Source organism: Pogoniulus pusillus, chromosome 22, assembly GCF_015220805.1.
Source record: "Pogoniulus pusillus isolate bPogPus1 chromosome 22, bPogPus1.pri, whole genome shotgun sequence".
In the NCBI taxonomy this organism is placed as follows: Eukaryota; Metazoa; Chordata; class Aves; order Piciformes; family Lybiidae; genus Pogoniulus; species Pogoniulus pusillus.
This window is the reverse complement of record NC_087285.1, coordinates 16,692,260-16,714,354: the sequence shown is the minus strand read 5'-3', so window position 1 is coordinate 16,714,354 and position 22,095 is coordinate 16,692,260. Positions and strand designations below refer to the sequence as shown.

At 44.8% G+C, this 22,095-nt stretch overlaps 1 protein-coding gene and 1 long non-coding RNA gene across 3 annotated transcripts in view; one reads left to right on the top strand and one right to left on the bottom strand.

Moving 5' to 3' along the window:
- Positions 1–22,095, top strand: part of ITK (IL2 inducible T cell kinase) — a 31,881-nt gene that overhangs the window by 5,373 nt on the left and 4,413 nt on the right. Inside the window, exons 2-13 of one of the 2 annotated variants that reach the window (XM_064161973.1) lie at positions 7,261–7,365; positions 9,905–9,986; positions 11,302–11,430; positions 12,284–12,324; positions 13,369–13,520; positions 14,674–14,739; positions 14,928–14,982; positions 17,314–17,393; positions 18,055–18,191; positions 18,946–19,020; positions 19,709–19,880; positions 20,809–21,025. In XM_064161973.1, coding sequence (XP_064018043.1) covers positions 7,261–7,365; positions 9,905–9,986; positions 11,302–11,430; positions 12,284–12,324; positions 13,369–13,520; positions 14,674–14,739; positions 14,928–14,982; positions 17,314–17,393; positions 18,055–18,191; positions 18,946–19,020; positions 19,709–19,880; positions 20,809–21,025 — 1,311 coding nt within the window. Of the gene's footprint in view, positions 1–7,260; positions 7,366–9,904; positions 9,987–11,301; positions 11,431–12,283; positions 12,334–13,368; positions 13,521–14,673; positions 14,740–14,927; positions 14,983–17,313; positions 17,394–18,054; positions 18,192–18,945; positions 19,021–19,708; positions 19,881–20,808; positions 21,026–22,095 lie in introns of both variants that reach the window. The other variant, XM_064161974.1, reaches the window with a different exon arrangement.
- LOC135185325 (uncharacterized) lies at positions 277–21,428 on the bottom strand. Its single transcript, XR_010306446.1, has 3 exons — positions 21,393–21,428; positions 10,915–11,107; positions 277–557 (listed from the first exon to the last, which is right to left on the bottom strand). It is a non-coding gene; the product is annotated as an uncharacterized LOC135185325 (long non-coding RNA).

The window sequence follows — 22,095 nt, the reverse complement described above, 5'->3', positions numbered from 1 at the left end:
ACGGCAGAACAAAGGAATAAATTTGGCTGAAAGCCTTTTATCAGCATCCTAAAAACACTTCAACTGCTTCTGTTGCATTATCTACGTGTTGGCTTGCTCGTAGCAGCCCAGCTACTCACAGTAACAAAAGCACCACTTTGTTCCTCAGTCCAGCAGTCTATTTTACTATGGTTATTCTGCACAGAATCTGACTTGGAAAGATTAGGGTTTTTTCCCCAAAAAACTCTCTTGAAAACAGATTGAATATTTCCACCACCACCACCCCGAACATCTCTGTTTTGATATTCCTGCCAATTAGAGTGTCCATTCATACCATTTTCCATTGCTTTGTGCATTCTGAATTCCTTCCTTGAGATTTAAATTAGTCGTGGGGAGTGATACTGCATGGTGAGCAAACAGGCAGGACAGCAGGCAGCACCATCGCTGAGCAGCAACAGATCAACTCCCAGGCAGATGAAATATGTACTTCATGGTGTAGGAACCTGATGAGATTCAGCATCTGTCCCCATGCCCTGTGCTCCAGGTGAGGGTGCAATCAAGAAGATCTTTGCAGGTCCCTGGAAACATGGCAAAACATAAGTTAGTGGCTAAAAGTGCTCTAATCAGGTGTGGCAGCGACTGAGGACTGCAGTGGAGCAGGCAGCCCTCCAGCTGCTTCCCTGGGCTCCTAGGTGTGCTTCATCCTCTCTCTTCTTAGATGAATGGAGGCATTTTAGGCACTGGTTGCAGCTGATTTTGCCATTTAACGTGATTCAACACACTGCATCCAAGACATGCACACCTCTAAAACACCTTCATGTTCTTTAGAGGTGAGAAGAGCTTTGAAACCAATGTTATTTTCTTTTAATTCAAGTAGGGGGACAAAACAGTCATGACAGACATATGATCTAAGGAGCTACATGTAGGGATTTAAATATCAAATATAATGGGGTGTACTGGAAGTATTAAAATGTAACACAACAGTCATAGCTCAACACAACCTCTCAATATTATCCATTACCATCTCTTTCCAGTTTTCCTGTGAAGCACTTAGTATTGGTCAGCAAAGCAAAGCCCCTTACAACTTTCTTTTAAAACTAAATTTCTCAGCTTAGGCTTCAAATTGAATTGGAGCATTTTTATTTCCCATAAAACCTCCAGCAATCAGTGTTTCTAATAAAAGGAAGAACTCCATCAGGTACTGAACAATGCTAGGGTTCAGGCACCATTGCTGTCAATCCAGCAATTAACAGTTCTTAATAACCTAATTATTAATAAAACCAGCACATGTCACATGTGTAGATAAGGAATGTGGTAAGAGAGAGAAAACAGTTGTTTCAGCACAGCATTCATGCAAGTTCAAGTTCATGCTCGAGTCTTTTGGTCAGTGCAAAAATACCATAGCAGGAGAATTACCACTACCATACTACTACATGTGAAGTTCTGCCTCCACTGCCCCATGGCAGCTGCACTGCTTTTGCACCCTGAAACGAGCTCCTGCCTTCTAAGCCTGCTTTGACCTCTTCATCAGTAGGACAGATGCAGCTTGTGTGCATTTATTTATTTGCCAAGTCACTTGAAGAAATATTACTGCTAGGAGGGGGGGGAAAGTGTTGTTACATGTGTCAAATCATCACCATTTCTTAGCAGGAATGAAGATCAGGGAGTGCCTTCTATTCCAGGAACACTTAGGAGTGGAGTAGTGCAAAGATAGCAGCTTCTCTCAAACAGACCATAATACTCACTGACCGGGCATTGTGTCTAATAGGCATTTCCAAAAGAAATGGGGTCTCTTCTCCCAGGCAACCAGCAACAGAACAAGGGGACACAGCCTCAAGTTGTGCCAGGGAAGGTTCAGGCTGGATGTTAGGAGGAAGTTCTTGCCAGAGAAAGTGATTGGCATTGGAATGGGCTGCCCAGGGAGGTGGTGGAGTCACCATCCCTGGAGGTGTTCAAGAAGAGACTGGATGAGACACTTAGTGCCATGGTCTGGTTGATTGGCTAGGGCTGGGTGCTAGGTTGGCCTGGATGATCTTGGAGGTCTCTTCCAACCTGATTGATTCTATGATCAGCCCGTCAGGCATGTGTACCATGGTTCAGACATCAGTGGGATAAAGCCACAGGTGATAGCAGTGCAATATGGTTAAGTTGTTTGTATTATAGCTACTGGTAACTGGTTGGCTGTGTGTGCAATTACCATGTCACCCGTAAGGGCTGTGGATGAGGACCTAGAAAGCATCCACTGTGCAAACTCACTGTGCACCTTCTGCAGAGGTATGGCAGTCCCCTTAAGGCCAGTGCCTGTTAGTGTCGAGGGCACTGCTCTCATCAGCCCAGCAGCCTCTCATTGCCGCTCTAAAAATACTTAGCTTTTTTGCTTCTTCCTTTGCCCTGAGTATTCCTGAGGGACTGCATCTAGCATTGAAAAAAAAAATAACCTGGTTTGGTGCTGCTACCCAAAACCACCCCAAATTCACCTTCTGCCTCTGTCCAGGCTGCACACTGAGCCCAGCCAAAGCAAATGGACAGCGAGCAGGTGACACAGGACAAAAGAACCGTACCAACAGCCAAGGCAAAGACCTCTCACCCACTTAATCACCAGTGACAGTAGGTGAAAACAGGGAATGAAATCTGGCTCAGATTCATTGAAAAAAAAAATCCTGACACTACAGAGAAGGCCTCTGAAGACTTTCAATGACGGAAATGTTTTTGTGGTTGACCTTATGGAGGATTGGAATTTCCTACCTTGCTTTACCACGGCTATAAATTAGCTTTCCCCTTCCCTCCTACCAAGGGAAAAATGTCCAGCTGCCAGCTGGGGACCAAATGGACCTCGTGGTGGAAGGAAGGACTCCATACCTGAGGGGAGATAGAATGGGGCTAGAGAGGGGACCATACTCCTCTCTGGTGTAAGGTGTCTGGCTGGGCTGGGCGAATCAGTTAGTGTTTTAAAGAGATGCACATGTGATGGGGACGAGATACAGGCAGGCAGAGAGGTGGACACAAACACCCAGTGGCATGAGGCAGAGAAATCCCAGCTACAGTGTGGAGAGTCATTGGTGTGACCACTGCTGAAGAGTCTGGGACCACATGAACCAGAATTGTTTGGTTTTCCCTCACCAGCAGAAAAGAAACAAGTTCTTATACAGCTTTAGAACCGAGCTGGCTTTATGAAGTATGCCATGCTGCCTTTCTGCCTGCCAGACAATGCTGCTTGCTCTCTCCTCCCATCCTCCTTGAGATTAGACTCTGCCCACCCTTGCCTCACCTCTCACTAGTATTGGGCCTCCCTCCCTTCTCTGCTTCCAGAACTAGTAGCTACCTTTCTTTTTTGTTCCAGAGCCCTTTGTTAGATACAGTGAGGTTCAGCCAAACCTTTAAGCATCCACCGTGGGACTTTCAGCCCTGAATACTTTGGTGCAGCATGTTTGATGAATGGGCTTCACAAATGGCAACAACAGCAAAGTGTTAGACAGAAAGCAGCAAATTTCTCAGACTGCACAGCTCCACATCTTAGATCTTAGACATTCACAAAGCCTGAGGGTGCAGAGGCATGGTCAGGAAGTGTGCTCACGATGCAGCTCTGTGTGACCTGCAGCAACCGCTGACAGCTCACTGCCCTCTTGCCATGGGCCCACATAAGGTGGAGCCTGCTGCAGCCCATGAGCTAGTGAAAAGCAGTTTGTTTTGTTGAGTGGCCAAGCTGACATGATTTGGGTGAGTACCAGAGTTGATGGTTGTGTAGTCTTAGCACATGGCAGATGCCAGGTGCCTCATTCCCCAAGCACGCACAACAAGATGCTTTGTGTTGCAGGGCAGGGCTGAGTTATCTCATAGTCAGTTGTCCTATTGCTTAAGGCAAATAAGGACCACTGTGGCCATCTACTTTATGCAGTAGACACAAAGCAAAGCATTAATCAGTGAAGGAGGTGGTGACGACAAGAGGAGGTGAAATGCAAGAGATGAAGGCAGTAATGAGTTGGGCTTGTGATGCACCTGGTTCCATTCAGAGCTGTTAGCTCTCCTTCCCAGAACTGCCATATTGCAGATAATGGATCAAAAGCAATAAAGCAGGGCAGATGGATCAGCAGCACACTGTACCTCTCATGGGACCACAGCATGCCTTGGTTATCTTTCCACACACATTACACAATAAGACTACTGGTGTTTTTTTTTTTTCTGACTGGCTACCTAAAACATCTACTTAATCATACTCCAGGCAGACTGAAAACAAAAAATGGAGATCTGTCAGCATGCTTTGTCTCACCCTTTTAGGAGCAAGCCTCTGAGGTTTTTTGGTGATCATTTTTAAGAAGCTTTTCCTCTCTGCTGCCTTCTAAATGGTCCAGTTGCTTTTGTTGGCTTAAAGTGCAGTTGGACATCTCAAAAGCAGGGATATGTTTAGCTTCCAGCCCATTTTCTGGGTAATGCCTGGTTTGTGAGGGGTCATTCTAGTTGTTTCTGCTGCTGTGGGTCTGTAATTGCCTTGTATCAGCAAAGTCCCATCTGCTGAGGATCTGCTGGGCAAGGCAATGACCGTAAGATGCACCCTGGTGTTGCACCGAGATATTATGGAGAGCTGTTGCTGAAATTACATTAGAAGGAGCGCATTGGATGATGAGAGCTGCAGGATCTCTGCACAGAGCTCCTTGAGAAGTCTGTACCCTGTCTTCCAGCAGACCAGAGTGGCATCAACAAAACCCAGTCTGTGGTAAAAAGACAAAGCGTGACTGGCACAGCATCGCTTCCTACAGCCTCAGAGGAGGAGTGTATGTGGTTAAGCCTTTAGACTTCAAAGGAATAAGATGAAGGACGGTTCAGTGCTAGCAAAATTGAAGGTTCTTATAGGAAATAAATGGCTTTGTGCCTCTTCAAAAGGGTAGAAGTCCCAGGGGCAGAAGAGATGATAGAGGAGATTGTGGAGAGGAGACAGAAGAAGCCAAGTTTGGACGAGAGATGAGAATAGACAAGAATGAAAGAAAATGCACAGTGGAAATGGGGTGCAGTAAAGCCTTCTGAGGCTTGGCAATGGTCTTGACAGTCAATTGGTATATTTACATGTAGGAGTACTTTATGACCTTGGGTTTATTGATACAAAAAAAGAAACCCCTCTTCATGCTGTAATGCTGCATAGGCAGATGTTGTCTACAGGAGACAGTCCTGGCAGCAAACCTAGAGGCGCTGGTTAAATTGCAAGCAAATGCAAGTACAAAAGCCCAAATACACCAGCAAAATCCAGCAAGAGCAATGTGAGGCTGCACTGTCATAATTTCCTTCTCTTTACTTAGGTCCAAGTATGCAAAGGCAAAATAGCCATCTGGGCAAGAATGAGGTTCAAGGAACCTTGGAGCCTCTCTATGTTGAGGCTGTTTGACACAACACTGGCAAACCTTACCCCATCTCCAGTGGCATCAGCTGCTTCCCTGGCTCAGGCTAAATTTAATGATGAAAGGTAGCAGTGGAGCAGCCATGGGGGTCAGCACAGTGGTGGGGACAGCTGCTGCCAGAGGGGCAGATCCGCAGGGATGCAGCTGTGTATGCAGCAAGGGGCGAGAGAGAGCTGAAGAGTGAAGGACACAAAGGTTGACAGAATGAAGAAGGGTGAGAACTTGCTGTGAGTGATAACCCGTGAGAGTTACTCTGTTAGTCTCTGTTACTCTCCTGTTAACAGTTGCCTGTGCTTCAAACCCAGAAGCTTTTGCAGTGTTTTGGGGGTTCTTAAATCTTGCCAATTTCCACCATGCTGTTGCAAAGCTGAGCTGGGACACAGTGAGTGTTTAATCCCTATTGAAACAAATCAAACCAGGAACCAGTTTGCCTCGGAAGAGTGAATGTCTTTGCAATAAATCCTTCAGAAGTGTGCAGCAGATACTGAGCCTCAGCTCAGCTCTCGCCTGCCCTGTGCTAGCATCTGCCTCACCCTGCTCTTGCAAAAGCTGGATGCCGCAGGCTGAGGAGCTGCAGGGTGAGGATTCAGTAGGAAAAAGGGTATGCTGAGGTAGCCAGGACACTTAGAGGTCTGTTCTTATCTTGTCCTTTCCCAACTACCCATACACATCCTGGGCTGAATCAAAAGATGCGTTGCCAGCGATTCTGCCACTTGACTCTGGTGAGACATCACCTGGAGTGCTGCATCCAGCTCTGGAGCCTTCAGTGTAGGAAGGACATGGACCCTGATGAGCAGGTCCAGAGGAAGGGGATGAAAATGTCAGGGGGTTGGAGCAGCTCTGCTCTGAGGATAGGCTGAAGGAACTGGGGTTGTTCAGCCTGGAGAAGAGACAGCTCTGAGACCAATTAGCAGCCTTCTAGTACCTGAAGGAGACTACGAGAAGGATGGAGAGGGACTGTTTGCAAAGGCCTGTGGTGATAGGACAAAGGGAAATGGCTTCAAACTAGACAAGAGTGGATTTAGATTGAATATTAGTAACAGGTTATTCACTATGAGGATGGTGAAACACTGGAACAGGTTGCCCAGGGAGGTGGTTGGAGCCCCATCTCTGGAGATAGTCAAAGTGAGGCTCAACAAGACTCTGGGCAACTTGATCTAGTTGAGGATGTCCCTGTTCACTGCAGGGAGGTTTGGACTAAATGATCTTCAGAGGTCCCTTGCAACCCAGACCATACTATGATTGTATGACACTGTTGCCTAGCTATCTGGTATGTAATGGTTAATAACAAAGCAGAGGCTGCCAGAAAAATCATTTTGTCAGCAAGTTTTTGAGCATGTTATTTATTTCAGACTTTCTTGATTTTTTTTTTTCCCTTAGCTAAAACCTCATGTAGAACAAAACCAGACAAGTGTTGTGTTCCCTGGAAAACAGATGCAGTACAAATGTTACATCTGAGATAAAATGCAAAGTCTTGAAATTCTCTGTAGCCAAATTCTCCCTCTTTAATAAAATGTCTTTTGGTTTATAGCTTTTCAGCATGAAAGCAGGAGTGAGAGCTAACTGAACACTTAATGAAAAATAGCTCTTTTGGGTTAGAGGAGCATTTAATTTCATTGGGAGAAAAGAAAGTAAAATCTGGGTACCAACCAAAGGTTTTGAGGGGTTCACTACGAATCCATGTGCTGAGCTGAAATATATATGTACATATGTACAACCCATACAGAGGTGCCATGTATGAGAATCATTCATTCTACTTTTCAGTGTCTTACATAATCAGTTGCTGCTGCTCCATGCAAATTAAATCTCCTCTGGACATGACAGCCTTCTCTAGTGTTTTCATTTAACCCACAGTCATTAGTATTAACCAAGTGCTTTTTTCTCTGTCTTGTAGAAAAAAAGGACTTTGAAGGGTTCTGTGGAACTTTCCAGGATTAAATGTGTGGAAATTGTGAAAAGTGACACCATCATTCCCTGTCAGTATAAATACCCTTTCCAGGTGAGTCTGTCTGTTGAACACACCGAGAGAGATATCACTTTGTTTGGTCTTGCAATAAACTTCTCCCTCACGGTGCAGCCATTACTGAACCAAACACTGGTATGAATAGCACCAAAGGAAGAAGCAGCAGATGGAGGTGTGAAATGGAGAATCAGACACCAAGTGTTATTGCAAAACTCCTAGATTCTCAATGCTCTTTGATTTTAAATTGGAAAGAACCATTATGTCTTCTAATCCTATCACACTTAACAATCAGCTATTCCACTACTCATGTTCAGAGAGAGCCTGCTTTCACCCAGGGAAGCTACCCAGGGTTTTGGCCAATTTACCTGTATGGTGCTGACACTAAATACATTCAGTGGCCCTTGCATCAGAAACTGGTGAATGAGACTGCTCCAGGCTAGAACAGAGAGACCTTTCAGTGAGAAGATGGCTCAATGACCAAGAGGTGGACAGTGCTAGCTCTAGGATGAGAAACATGTTGTCTGGTGTTAATTATTAATAGAGATTGGACACATTTACATTGCCATGTAAACAGAAATGCCACAGAATATTTGCTGTTACCACAACACGCATTCCCAGTTTATGATGCTATTCCCTGTGATGTCATTTATCAGAATCTGATCTTATTGTTGATGGCATTTTGCTTTAACATTATGGTCTATGGATTTCAGGGAATACAGGGCTACCTCTGGCCATAGATGGCTTTAAAAGAGTGCATTATCTGAGCTCAGATTTGCAGGTAAGAGCTGATGATGGTGACCCATGAAGACAATAAATGTTGGCAAGAAAGCTAGCTCTATAAAAAGGGGGAAAAAACCTCAAGCACAGATCAAGATTTCCTTTTTCTTTCTTATATTTTGTCATTCTTGTTATCTCAAAGCCAGCATCACTTCGCAGGCTTGACTTGGTACTGTCACTCTAACAAATGATGGAGCTTGTAGAGCTCTCTGCCAATCTTAATTGGAGCAGTAAAAGTACCATATCTACCATGCTCTGTTAGCTTGCGAAGGGAGAGGAAATGATTTCCCTGACTAGGTTAGGAAACCCTCCCCCTCCAGCTTGTGGTGTTCCTCAGCCAAGATCATAAAATTTAACCTAGAATATGGGTTTTGTGTGGCTCCTCTGGCAAGCAAGCCCCTTGCAGAAAGGCATGAAATGAGTGGGTTTGTGCAGCTGTGCGTGCTCATGGCTACATCTTTTGCAGATCTGCCTCCTGCATGTTTCAAAACTTGCCTTAGATTGTCAAAATGTTATACAGACATAACAATAATAACAACAGGAGTGGCTTTAAGTGGGAATTATTCCTCCCCTACTTCTACTTTTTGTAGAAGAGGTTATAATTTATCTTTCCATAGCATGCAAAGCAACTGAGTCTCATAGCTGGCTGGCTGTCTCTGCAAGGGCTTCAGGCCAAGAGGTAGCAAATGTTCTTTAAACACTAATCAACACTGCCTCATCTACAGCCCCTGGAGAAACTTGGGAAAAAAACCAGCTCTCTCCTGTAGAAACCTCTGTTTAAAGACAGTGGTCAAATATTTCAAAGCATCTGTGCATCAAAGATGCCAAGTCCCACCTGGAATTAAGTCTTGGAGACAAATATTGAAAAATAAATATAGGTTGTGTGCTACACCAAGTTTTAGACCTGAATGTAGTCATCTGATTCAGTTTCCAAGTCATTTTGGTTCTTGAGATCTTCACTTCTGAGATAAATATTGGAAATGAAATATAGATTGTGTGCTACACCAAGTTTTAGACCTGAATGTAGTCATCTGATTCAGTTTCTAAGTCATTTTGGTTCTTGGGATTTTCACTTCTGAGATAAATATTGGAAGTGAAATATAGATTGTGTGTTACACCAAGTTTTAGACCTGAATGTAGTCATCTGATTCAGTTTCTAAGTCATTTTGGTTCTTGAGATCTTCACAAATGTTCTGTATTTCTTTTCCTTCTTTTGTTCATCATTAAGTCCCAGTTGATGAAAACAGCATCTTGACTCCTCATTCTTCATCTACTCCATCTCATTTCCCCCCACCTAGTCCTACTGAAAGCTATTACAAACTTTGAAGTATAGTAGTCATCTAAAGAACCTCTAGGGAGTTGCTTGAGATTAATACTGCCACAAGAAAAGCTAAATTTGGCTCTTAGATCTTAAGTGAAGGTATCTTACAACAAGCTGCTAAGAAACAGATGCTGTGTCCCCAGACAAGCTTTCGAAGCATACACTGCAGTCAAGTAAGAGGCTGAATCCTCTGCAGATGGAAATTGCTGCATCTCCATTGACTTCACTGGCATGTCTTGATGGTATAAAGTTGATGGAAAACACTGCTTGTCTAGATTGCTCTCTTGATCAGGATACATCACTTTAAATCATCAAAAGTCATTGAAGAGAAGAGATGCTTTGGCACAGTCCCTGCCACTCTGCTTCCCCACATCACCATATTGCACATAACTGGTTGGTATGAGGGCTGCTGCCTCTCTCCTTCAGTTCCCAGGACCACTTCTAATACCTCTCTCCTTTCTTTACTCCCCAATCCAGATTGTCCACGATAACTACATACTCTACGTGTTTGCACCCAACCGTGAGAGCCGGCAGAGATGGGTCCTTACGCTGAAGGAAGGTAGTGAAAAGCCCCTGTGCCCACCAAATGGTTGCAGTTACCCCAGAGCACTTCTCCCACAGTACAGGGAGAATGTGCAAGAGGAGACAGCGTGTTACATCTAAGCATGCAAAGTGGGGATGGGGAATGAGGCTTCTGAATTGCTTTCAAAATTGGTGGGTGCGTTTGCAGCAGCAGCAGCAGAAGTGATTTGTTTGCCTCTTTCTAGGAGAAGCTGTTAACAAGTTAGATAATTTGAGGGTTCTTCTTCAGGAAGAGATGAAACTATTCCTGTGGCTTTTTTTTTTTAAAGTAAATGAATCTTTTCTGCAGAGGAGATTTAGCTCCTATGAATAGATATTTGTTAAGAGATTCATGATTATTAAGTAAGATTTTTGCAGGCAGCTTTCGTTTCCTGTTCACCTCCTGAATTGTGCTGTGGTTGGCTGCAGTTCTGAAGTGAAGGCACAATAACGATTAGAGGCAGTAACAAAGCAGGGTACTTGACTTAAGGAAGGTGTTAGTTACATGAAAGTTGCACCAGGCTTCCATCATAGCTTTTTTCTGCTTTAGAATGCAAGCTGCTGTAATGTTCTCTCTGAAAGCATCGTGCCCAGTGCAGGCACTGTGAAGTTCATGCACTTACTCTTGCAACCAGTCATTCACCTTCTGCAGTACACCTGCTCCAGGCTTCTACATTATCACCTCTTTTCATTCAACGTTTTCAGACTGTCCCATCCCTTGCACAATAGGAACAGGCCAGCAGAATTCTTCTGCTCTGTTTAGGAAAGCTATTATTACAGGTAGAGGACATTTAATCACTCATGCAAGCATTCAATACTGGTATTCACATGTACAGAAAAATGTTTATTGCTGCCTAATGCCAGCTTGTACAGCTCCTTCTGAGCACTAAGCCAAAGCAGTGAGTGTCTGTATTTTACATACATACCTACTGTGGAGTTGTGGTCTTTCATGAGAACCATCAGATTTTTAATTGAGGCCTTCCTTCTGTGCTTTTGGTGTTTACCAGTTTAAAGAGAGAGTCCTCCCTTTGACAGGATTCAGTCCTCCTGCAGTGGAGGGGTATGGTCACCATCAGAAGCAGGAAGGCTATTGCTCCACATCAGTGGTGGCATTCACTCCTTTCAGGAAAAAAAAAGAAAACATCAATGGAGGAGGCTGATAACACTCAGCAAAGCTTGGTTTGACAAGAATAAGAAGCTTCTTTGAAGTGCAGATTATTTTCATTCAGTTCTAGGAGTCTTTCAGAGCTGATGTGAATGCAAATGAATTCCTTTTCCCCCTCCTTTTTTTTTCTTTCCCATTCTTTCTCCAGAAACCAGAAATAACAACAGTTTGGTTTCAAAATGTCATCCAGATTTTTGGATGGATGGCAAGTGGAGATGCTGTGCTCAGACAGAGAAGATGGCAGCTGGCTGCGTGGAGTATGACCCCACCAAAACTGGTAAGGGATTTGTTAAAGCCTGGATGAGGCACTCAGTGCCATGGTCTAGTTGACTGGCTAGAGCTGGGTGCTAGGTTGGACTGGATGAGTTTGAAGGTCTCTTCCAACCTGGTTGATTCTATGATTATGATCATCACAGAATCACAGATTTAACAAGGTTGGAATGGACTTCTGCAATCATCCAGTCCAACCTATCACCTAACCCTTCTAATTAACTAAATGATGGCACTAAGTGCCTCATCCAGCCTCCCTTTAAACACCTCCAGGGATTCCTAGCAAAAGTAAAGCATCAGGCCTGTCTTGTGCAGAGCATCAAAGAATATCGTGCTAGCTTTCCATTAAAACACATGTTGCTGTGTTCTTGGGATATTCTGCTTTATCATGTACTGTATATGGCATTCTTTGGATTGAACTAGTATTTTGCACCGTGTGATGCTTGGTGCTGTCTTTGGGATGAGAAGGAGAACTAAGAAGTGGGTGAATAAGCCATGGTGACAACTTTCTCAAAGTACATGCTGTGTCCCCTATTTTGTCCTCACCATGTTTCCTCTATGGCTTCAGTGGCCAAGCATACTTTTACTTTGTCTCCTTAAAGATCACACTTAATCATTCTTCACCCCAGATATTTTTACCTTGTATCTGAGTATTTCCTTAACCTGTAGAGCTGTTTCAAACCCATGCTGTATTGCTGAGAGTGGCTGGGCTGGGTGCAGGATGCTGGTATAACTTGCTCTAGAAGACCAAGGCATTCTATTCACTGCTTTTGTATCACCTTTACTAATGCATTACCTTGATGGTTTCTCCAATTTTTGTCCAAGTGTGCTTCAAATTGGCTTGCTTTATTTCATTTCAGCCTCAATGAAGCCTCTTCCTCCCACTCCTGAAGATAACTGGGTGAGTGCAGTGAGGCAAGCTGAGCTGTCCTTAATGTCCTGTGTGTTTAGCCAGCAGAGGTGGCTGGTATCTTCATTAAGGTTCACCACAGTGCAGTGACCTAGAATATCACCTGTGATAGCACTACCTGGGGTTTTCTATTTACCTCAGCATCCCAGAAGAGTTAGGGTCAGTCCTGCAAAGGCAGCTTGGTTTCACAAATACCTTTCTGATGGTGAATGAAGTTTCAGCTTTACTTTTTTTCTATCTGGGAAACTGGGGCTATGAGAGAAGTGAGAAAAGCTACTGTGATGAGAACAGAGAAATGGTTTTACCAAATCTCTTGCTGCTAAGACAGAATGCCATTGACTTATTTCATAAGAAGGGAGAAGTGTGGTGGTTGTCAGGGGAGGGTGCCCTACTGGAGAGCAGCAGGACATAGGGACAGTGCCTCTAGGGAAGCCATGGAGATTTTATCCCTCGGGGATTTTGAGAGGAGTTAAGGAAACATCTGTGAAGAACAGATCAGACAGAGGTAATCCTGCTCTAAGGAGGAGTTAAAAACTATTTTCTGTGCAACTAAATGTTTTATTCCTACAAAATTCATTGTTTGAAAGTGCTGAAAATTCTCATGGTGTCCTCATACCACATCAGACACTCAGGAGAGCTTTCCTAGCTTTGAGGCTTTTGAACCTAGTGCCAAAGAAATATCATAGAATGGCTTAGGTTAGAAGGGACCTCAAAGATCATCCAGTTCCAACCCCCTACCATAGGCACTAGAACAGGTCGCTCAAGGCCTCATCCTACCTAGTCTTGAACACCTCCAGGAAGGGAGCAGCCACAACTTCCCTGGGGAACCTATGCCAGAGTTTCACCACCCTCACTGTAAAGAACTTCTTCATAACAACTAGGCTAAATCCCCCCTCTGCCAGCTTAAACCCATTACTGCTCATCCTGTCATTACAAGACCTTGCAAATAGTCCCTCTGCAGCCTTCTTGTATCCTTTCAGAGAGCATGCCTTTGGGTTTTATGAATATGATGAGTCATGTTCCTCCTTTGTGCAGAAATTGCTGCTAGACCCAAAGGAAGCCACAGTCATGGCCATATACGACTATGAAGCTCAGAATCCACAGGAGCTGACATTGCAATGCAATGAGGAATATTATGTGATTGACAGCTCCGAGGAACATTGGTGGCTGATTCAAGATAAGAATGGGTAAGTCCCTCTTCAACAGCCAACTTACAAATAATAGAGTCACAGAATCATAGAACTGTCAGGGCTGGAAGGGACCTCAAGGATCATCTAGCTCCAATCCCCCCTGCCATGGGCACCTTGCACTAGATCAGGTTGCTCAGAGCCTCATCCAGCCTGGCCTTAAAAACTTCCACCACCTCCCTGGGCAGCCTGTTCCAGTGTCTCACCACCCTCATGATGAAGAAATTTGATTTCTAACTCAGTTTTATTTTTCTATTAACACATATGCTGGCCTCTAGTATCACTTCTGTGAGGCATCCTCTGATACATAGGAAAAGAGTGATGGAAGTTATTTATGGTCACTTTCTTCCTTTTGATCACAAGATGTTAGGGGTTAGAAGGGACCCAAAGAGATCATTGAGTCCAACCCTCCTGCCAGAGCAGGACCATGCAATCTAGCTCAAGTCACAGAGGAATGCATCCAGACAGGCCTTGAAAGGCTCCAGAGAAGGAGACTCCACAACCTCTCTGGGGAGCCTGTGCCAGTGCTCTGGGACCCTTACAGTAAAGAAGTTCCCCCTTGTGTTGAGGTGCTGCAGCTTATCACTGTTGCTCCTTGTCCTATCACAGGGAGCAAGTGAGCAGAGCCTGTCCCCCCACCTCATGACACCCATCCCTCAGATATTTATAGACATTTATTTAATCCCCTCTCAGTCTTCTCTTCTCCAGATTGAGCAGCCCCAGGTCCCTCAGCCTCTCCTCATCAGGCAGTGCTCCAGTTCCCCTAATCATCCTCATCGCCTCCCACTGGGCTTTCTTAAGCAAATCCCTGTCCCTCTTAAACCGGGGAGCCCAAAACTGAAGACACAGTGCTGGTATTCAGGCAGCTGAAGAAAAAGGATCTGAAAAGTAATTAAAAAGTAAAAAACTAAAGCAACCCAAAGCAGTCTTTAGCTCAGGCTGATATTTGGGGTAAAAAATTGTGACAGCTCTGAACCCCTCCAAGTTTAGAGCCACAATCAGTTGTTTTCTCTTCCATTGCCCTACTCAGTGCATAACAACCAGCATTTTTATCAGGCAAAGATCAGGCAGATCTTTTGGGGCAGACTCCCACATACACAGAGGAGAGAATCATGCCTGTCTCTCACGCTCACACCATGTCATGTTTTAACAGGCATGAAGGCTACGTGCCAAGCAGCTACCTGGCAGAAAAATCACCCGAGAATCTGCAGCTATATGAGTAAGTGGTGCCTGTGTTTTTCTTGCACCACTAAGTGCTCAGGGCTTGTTTTAGAAGCCACAAGCCTGAAATGTCCTTGCCTCACATAGTGGTATTGCTACTAGTGCTTGGGGGCTTCGTTGAGAAGCTTTCTAGCAGCAAGTTTACTAGGCTAGAAATGCTGACTTGGAACCTTTTGATGTTTTCAGATGGTACAATAAGAACATCAGCAGAAGCAGAGCAGAAACACTCCTCAGGGATGAGGTAAATCAATGCTGTATGTGGGGTGGATGGGCAATGATAATTAATTAATGACAAATAAGGAGAAGCCTGTGAGGGCTGCTTTGTGTAAGAGAGAGCTGAACCCTGCTGGGTTCCTGCTGTGTTGCTGTTCTTAGTGTGTGATAAAGGACCAGCAGCATCCCCCCTTACCTCCAAGGCAGCTGAGCATGGGCAGAGAGCTATGCCAGCCTTCCTGAAACACACCCAACAACTGGGGCTGCTAGAAAACACTGTTTCAGAACATCATGTCAAATGAAAACTGTGATTTTTAGCTCATCCTTTCTGCCTCTGCAGGAGGCCTGTGGATTCCAGTAGTTTTCTGACAAGCTACCTAATCTTGTGCTGAAATATTCTGGGTGAAAGCCAAGAGCAGGGGGTTGGGGATTTTTGTTGTTTCAGTTTTGTGAGGGTGTGCACATGAGCACAGATCAGTAAGTTTTTTCAGCTGAGCCAGAGTTTTCCAGTGAAGACTGCAGTGAAAATAAGAAGAGCACATCCTTGTTCAAATTTTCCACACAAACACAACACAACCTTATTTTCAAAGCAGCTCTTGCACGTACAGGAGTCCCAAATGAAGTGTGGTTCTTGGAATTAGAGTATTGTTTCAAAAACATTTTTCTGTGGGTTTAGAGATTCTTTCAGTTCCTAATAACTCCCATGGGCTGTGTCAATGCGTGGTTTATTGATCTCGCTTTTCCCTTTGGTCCCATCAGCACAACTTTTCTGTGGCAGCTAACTCCACATGGCTGCAGAGCCTTCTAGTTCAAAACCTCACAGCCCCTACAGCTGCCCCAGCAATGTGGCCAAGCTCATGGGTGATCTGACCAAGCTTGCTGCTAAGTAAGATGGAAGGGCAAGAGCAGTGCTCAAAGTAACTTAGGCAGGATGCTGCCTCAAGTGCTCGCCTGCTTGTGCAAGCAACCCCTCACTGCCAGGGCATAAGTCCTAGAGCCTTCACTTTCCATGATGTAGATGCCTCTACAGCAGCATTTGGAGATGTTTTTTTAGAGCTTCACTGTGGTAGATACTTTGCAGTGCAGATAGGATAGATGTTATGCTGACACATTCAAGAGATAACCTTGCAAGACTCAGGAGTGGAGGAAATCTACCACATAAAGCAAAGAAGAGACCAAAATAATCAGGCACTTGAGGCAGAAGATGAAGCATCTGCTAACAAAAAATCACAGCATCATAGAGTGGTTTGAGTTGAAAGTGACCTTTGAATGTCTTCTAGTACAACCCCTCTGCAGTCAGCAAGGGCATCTCTAGCCAGATCAGGTTGCTCAGAGCCCCATCCAACCTGACTTGGAATGTTCCCAGGACTGGGGCATCCATCGCCTCTCTAGGCAACCAGGACAGTGTCTCACCAACCTCATAATGAAGAATTTCTTCCTTATATCTAATCTAAATCTCCCCTATTTTAGTTTAGAGCCATCATCCTTTGTCCTGTCACAACAGGACCTGCTAAAATATGTGTCTTATATCTTCCTTATAGACTCCCTTTAAGTACTGAAAAGCCTCAATAAGATCTCCCCAATTCATTATCAATGTGCGTCTCAGCACAGTACATCACATCACATCCAAACTGTGATGCTAAATCTTCTCTGACATCAGATCCATTAGTGCCTAGCCCTGCCAGATCATGGCCTATGGTACACTTTAGCATTCAGAAGAGCAGAAAACAGTTACAGCAAAAAAAATGAAAAGGGAAAAGTGTTCTGTGAGTGCAGAGTGGAGGAAGTCTGCTTTCCTACACAGTTATGTTTGTCACCTATGGAATGGCAGGATCTGGCCTGTGTTTTCCCATTGGTGGTACACTGGTAAATTATCTTTCATACACTTCCATATGGAGTCCCTGGCATCGACTGAATGGCTCTGTAGCTCTTGTTCCATAGATTTGCTTGCTGGAGGAACTCAAAGAGGTTTGCCTTTCCCCTTGACTGTCCATGTGTGTCATTAGTATCACCTGGCTTTTGTCAGATAAGGTTCAACATTGCCAGAAGAGAGGTTTGGAAGGACAGAGAGATGCACACCCACGTACCCACACCCACACATACTCGGCACAAGCAGCATAAGTCTCATTTCCTCAGGAAACTGAGCTAAAAATACATGGCACCCAAGAGAGACCAGCTGGTGTACCTGCAAGCCCCGGGCAGCCATCAGGGCTGGCTGATGGCTCCTTTTTTTCCTGCATGCATAGCTGATCCTCATGACTGAACACAGACAGGACTGGAAAGAGCAGAGCTTTGCCCCTGGCCTGCTTATTTTCTGTTATGCCTCTAACCATCTTTCTCTCCTTTGCTCCTCTTACAGGGTAGGGAAGGTGCCTTCATGGTGAGGGATTCGAGGCAGCCTGGCGTGTACACAGTCTCTGTTTTCACCAAAGCATTAAGGTACAGCTGAGCTCAGCAGCTTTTCACATCAATTACATCAATGAAATGGCTTCTGTGAGAGTGTGATCTCTGTTGTTTTGGCATTGCACAGAGAGAGCAGAAGGCTCATGAAAATGATAGAGTAAAACACTTCCAAAAAAGGCAGAAGAGTTCAGCTGCCGTTTGCATAGTCTATGAAAGGATCCACTTCTCCCTGCATCTAAATATATGCCTATAAATAGTCTGCTAGGCATCATTTGGTTTGTAATTTTGATGGAATTGTCCCTCCAGCTGAAGTGCTGGCAGCATCCACATGGGCTATATGCTGGACTCATTAGAGGTGGGTAACACAAGAGTAGTGAAAGGGTTTCAGTGATGGGGCAGACAGTTTTGTTTCGGAAAGAGGAGGCAGAGAAACTTAGTACTGAACATGCTCTTATCAGGAAATCTCAGCCTTTCTAGAGACGAGACCATCTATGAGTGAGAGGGAGGGCACAGAAGTACAGTGCTTTCATTAGCAATTGCAACTCACTGCATTAGCGATTGCAACTCACTTCCCGCTCCCATTTGTTCTGCACAGAGAAGGGTCCCCTTTGCTCACCTGCTCCTGTTTGATTTACACTCCAAATCTCTGTCTTTTTGCTGCAACCTGGGTTCTCAAAGAAAACCTCCTCTTTTTCAGCACGGACAACAATCCAGTTATAAAGCATTATCACATCAATGAGACAAGTGACTTTCCCAAGAGATATTACTTGGCAGAAAAACATGTGTTTGACTGCATCCCTGAGCTCATCAACTATCACCAGCACAATGCAGGAGGTGAGTGCAGGCTGAGGCCAACCAGGGAAGTTGCTGGCTTACCATTCAGCCAGGTGGCTGTTTTGAATGAAGGCAGGCTCCCAAGCCCTCTCTCCTTACACTGCAATGTTAAATGGCATTGCTTTTACTTCCACATATCCTGGCACTATGATCTCAGGTCAGCATACAGCACTTCATCATTCTGGCCTTCCTTCTGAAGCTGACCATGAGCAACACAGGTGCTGCAACAATATACTGTAGAGAGTCTTTTCATTCCTGGGGGCCCATAGAAGTATGTCACCACTGCCAGATCAGGCTACCCATTTGAATCATGCTACAAAGCTTTCTTGCCCAAGAGGTGATATATCCCTGGGGCTTGATATTAGGGACATGGCCAGGATCCATAACCAGACATGAGAGTCACCAAATACGATCATCTCTACAGTCCACAAATAGAAAGGGGAACTATGAGCTTTAAAAATACCCTAGAAATAAAAGATATAACTTGGAAATTCTTCAAAGTTAATAGAGACCCACAGCTAACATTTACTGGTAGAGTGAAAACGAGAAATTAGCTGAAACTGCACAGAATTGACTTCCTTCTAGTAGGCAGGAAATTGCAGCCTGAATAAAGGTTCAGCTGCCCTCAAGTGGAGCTGGAAACTCAGTACAAGAGATCTGCTTCCAGTACCCAGACTGCCTTCAGAGTAGTGAGAGACACGTTCCCCATGGCTGTGACAATAACTGGACCCTCACCTCTTCCTCTGTTATCCAGGTCTCGTCACTCGCTTGCGGTATGCAGTGTCTTCTTGGAGACAAAAGGCGCCGATCACTGCAGGGCTGAGCTATGGTATGCTACTCTCCTGGCTAGAGGGGAATCACAATCCTTGCTGGTTAGCTGGATGATCCTGGGTATTCCTATGGACACTGCTGAATATTCGTGTGATCATTACCGCAATGACTTGAGGTCACTGCAATGTGCTATTCACTAGACTGTCATCCTTGAACACCATTACCATTGATAACTCAATGAACAGATCATGCAGTGCCTTGAGGGTGATGAGGACTCCAAGGTTTCAACAGAGTCAGCATTAAATACTGAAACCAATACTGGACAAATGTGATGGGAGTAGAAGCGCAGCAAAACTTCCCAAAAGCTGAAGTGCATCCTGAAAGATGTCTGAATGTCTTTGCATGTCATTGCCTACAGAACTTTGCTGGCATCATCTGTTGGAGACATCAAAGTAACTTGAAACCCTGTTGCACTTGGTAGTGCACATATACATGGTAGAAACAATCCTTCCTGAGGAACTGGATAGACAAGATAATTGGGGGAAGAAAAGGGATGTTGTTGTTCCTACTCTTGAACATGACCTGAAGCATGAACTAACCAAATGAGCTACCAAAAGTCAGACAGACAGTTTGAGGGAGAACCAGAAAGTCTCACTTTGAATTCTGTCTCGTTGTTTAACCCACAAAAGCTTTTTGTTTGACATTTTACTGCTAGCTCCTTACTCTTTCTCCCTTACAATCAACAGGAAAATTGGTCATTAAACCTTCTGAGCTAACTCGTGTGCAGGAAATTGGCAGTGGTCAGTTTGGGGTAGTCTACCTTGGCTACTGGCAGGAGAAGACAAAAGTAGCCATAAAGACCATTCGTGAAGGAGCAATGTCTGAAGAAGATTTCATTGAGGAAGCTAAAGTCTTAATGTAAGTAGTAGATTTGGTCTAGTGATGAAGGATGCTGGGATGAAGGTTGGACTGGATGATCCTGGTGGTCCTTTCCAGCCATGGCAATTCATAGTGGTCAGATGTTGTGCTGAGGGATTTGGTTTAGTCAAGGACTTGTCAGTGTGAAACTAATGATTGGACTCAATGAGCTTGAAGGTCTTTTCCAGTCTAAGAAATTCTGTGATTCACCAAGAAACTGTGACCTTGTAGGAGTCACAAGACTGAAGCAAAATGTTGTGACAGTGTTTAGGAATCTAACCTTGGGTTATCTACTGGGTATCTGAATAGTAGAGAGAGACCAATAAGCTCTGGTGGCTACAAGGGAAGGCAAATCAAAGCAGAGGTGCATTACTGTGCTTCCAAGTCTCTCAATATCATAGTATCATCATAGTATCATCAGGGTTGTAGACTCATCTGGCAGATCTCCACTGTTCTCAAAGGCAGGGTGGACTGATGCTTTGTTTTGGAGAGCAGAGGCAATTTTTGTCAGAAAGAATTAGATGGAGAATCTCTAAAAGTGTGAGGAAATCTTCACTGAAACACCTTCCCAGTAGTTTTTAATTGCTATATTTTAGTTTTGCATGACTGGAAATAGTTCTTTTGGGGTTTATGGACTTTGTGTTTTTCCACATTTCTCTCCTTGGAATGGATATAAATAGATTTTATTCTTATTTGATTGGCTGATATTTTCCATGCAGAAAAAGCTCTTGGTAGGCATTACCATCAAAATAAGACAATGCTTAGTGCTACTTGACATTAGAGTAGACACAAAACGATTCTTCTTCCTGCTTTCATAACTGGGCTTTGCAGAGAGCAGGGTGTAGCAGGATGGCAGCTGTAATTAACACACTTGCTGCAAGGATAGAAGGCACTGAACCTCTTTTCTACCTCTCCTCCTATGCCACAGGAAGCTGTCTCACCCCAAGCTAGTCCAGCTTTATGGCATGTGCTTTGAGAACACTCCCTTGTGCCTGGTGTTTGAGTTCATGGAGAACGGCTGCTTGTCTGACTATCTCAGGAGCCAAAGGGGCAGCTTTTCAAAGGAAACCCTGCTGGGGATGTGCCAAGATGTGTGTGAAGGAATGGCTTATCTGGAACAAAACTCTGTCATCCACAGAGACCTGGTACGTTGGGCCCACACAGACCTTTTCCCTGCCTCAGATGGGCTTTATCCTGCACTTTCTCCCTTCCTTAGCTTCACCTTTTACATCTCTTCTGCCTATGTATTGGCAGGGGACCCAGTATCTCTCCTTATTACCACCAATGCTTTCAGAACAAAAAGTAAGAATATTCCCTGGAGCACTACTCCTCTGTTTCCCTTAATCCTGTTTGGGAGTGAAGAAACAAGAACATGAATTTGGCCCAGCCAGCACCCGTGGGTGATGTTAGAGCAACCATCAAGGCTATCCCTACCTAACCGGGGGGCCCACCAGGCCCCCCGGCCTTTAGATCCCCTCCACCATTCACCCAGTGTGCACCACAGGGACTCACCAGTGATGATGGGAGGAGGATCCCTCTGCCCAGATGGGCAAGCTTAGGGCTGCTGCCTTTCCTGGGGCTGATTAAATAGGGGAGAGGGCAGGGAGGGCAAAGTGGTCACACCTGGGGTGGGAGGAGACTCCAACAGCACCCAGGTGCTCCTGGTTTGGGGGAAAATGCAGTGTGGGTGGGAAAAGGGCAGGTATGGTGGGAAAGGAGAGGTGGTGCTGAAAGGAAAGAGGTGGAGAGGAAAAGGATGGAGAAGAAAAGTGGAAGATGGAGGAAAAGAAAAGAGTTGGAGAGGAAAGGAGGAAGATGGGGGGAAAGGGAAGATGCAGAGAAAAGGAGGAAGATGGGGAAAGAGGAGATGAATAAGAAAGGAGGGAGATGGGGGAAAGAGGAGGTGAAGAGGAAAGGAGGGAGTTGGGGGAGAAGTGGAATTAATAAAAAAACAGGTGGTCCTGCTCTGGTAGGGGGTGCACTGAGTGATCTTTGGAGGTCCCTCCCAGCCCCTGACATTCTGTGATTCTGTCTGATTCTGTGATTCTCTGAGTGGGCTCTTGCTCCTCAAGAGCCCCAGCCCCTACATTTCCTGGGTACTGACCACTGTTCATGTATAAAATCAGCAAAGATGCCCTAAAGCCCTGCTCTAACATGTTTCTAAATGTGCATTGCTGATAAAGTACTTCTAATTACATGGTGTTCACTCAAGCTG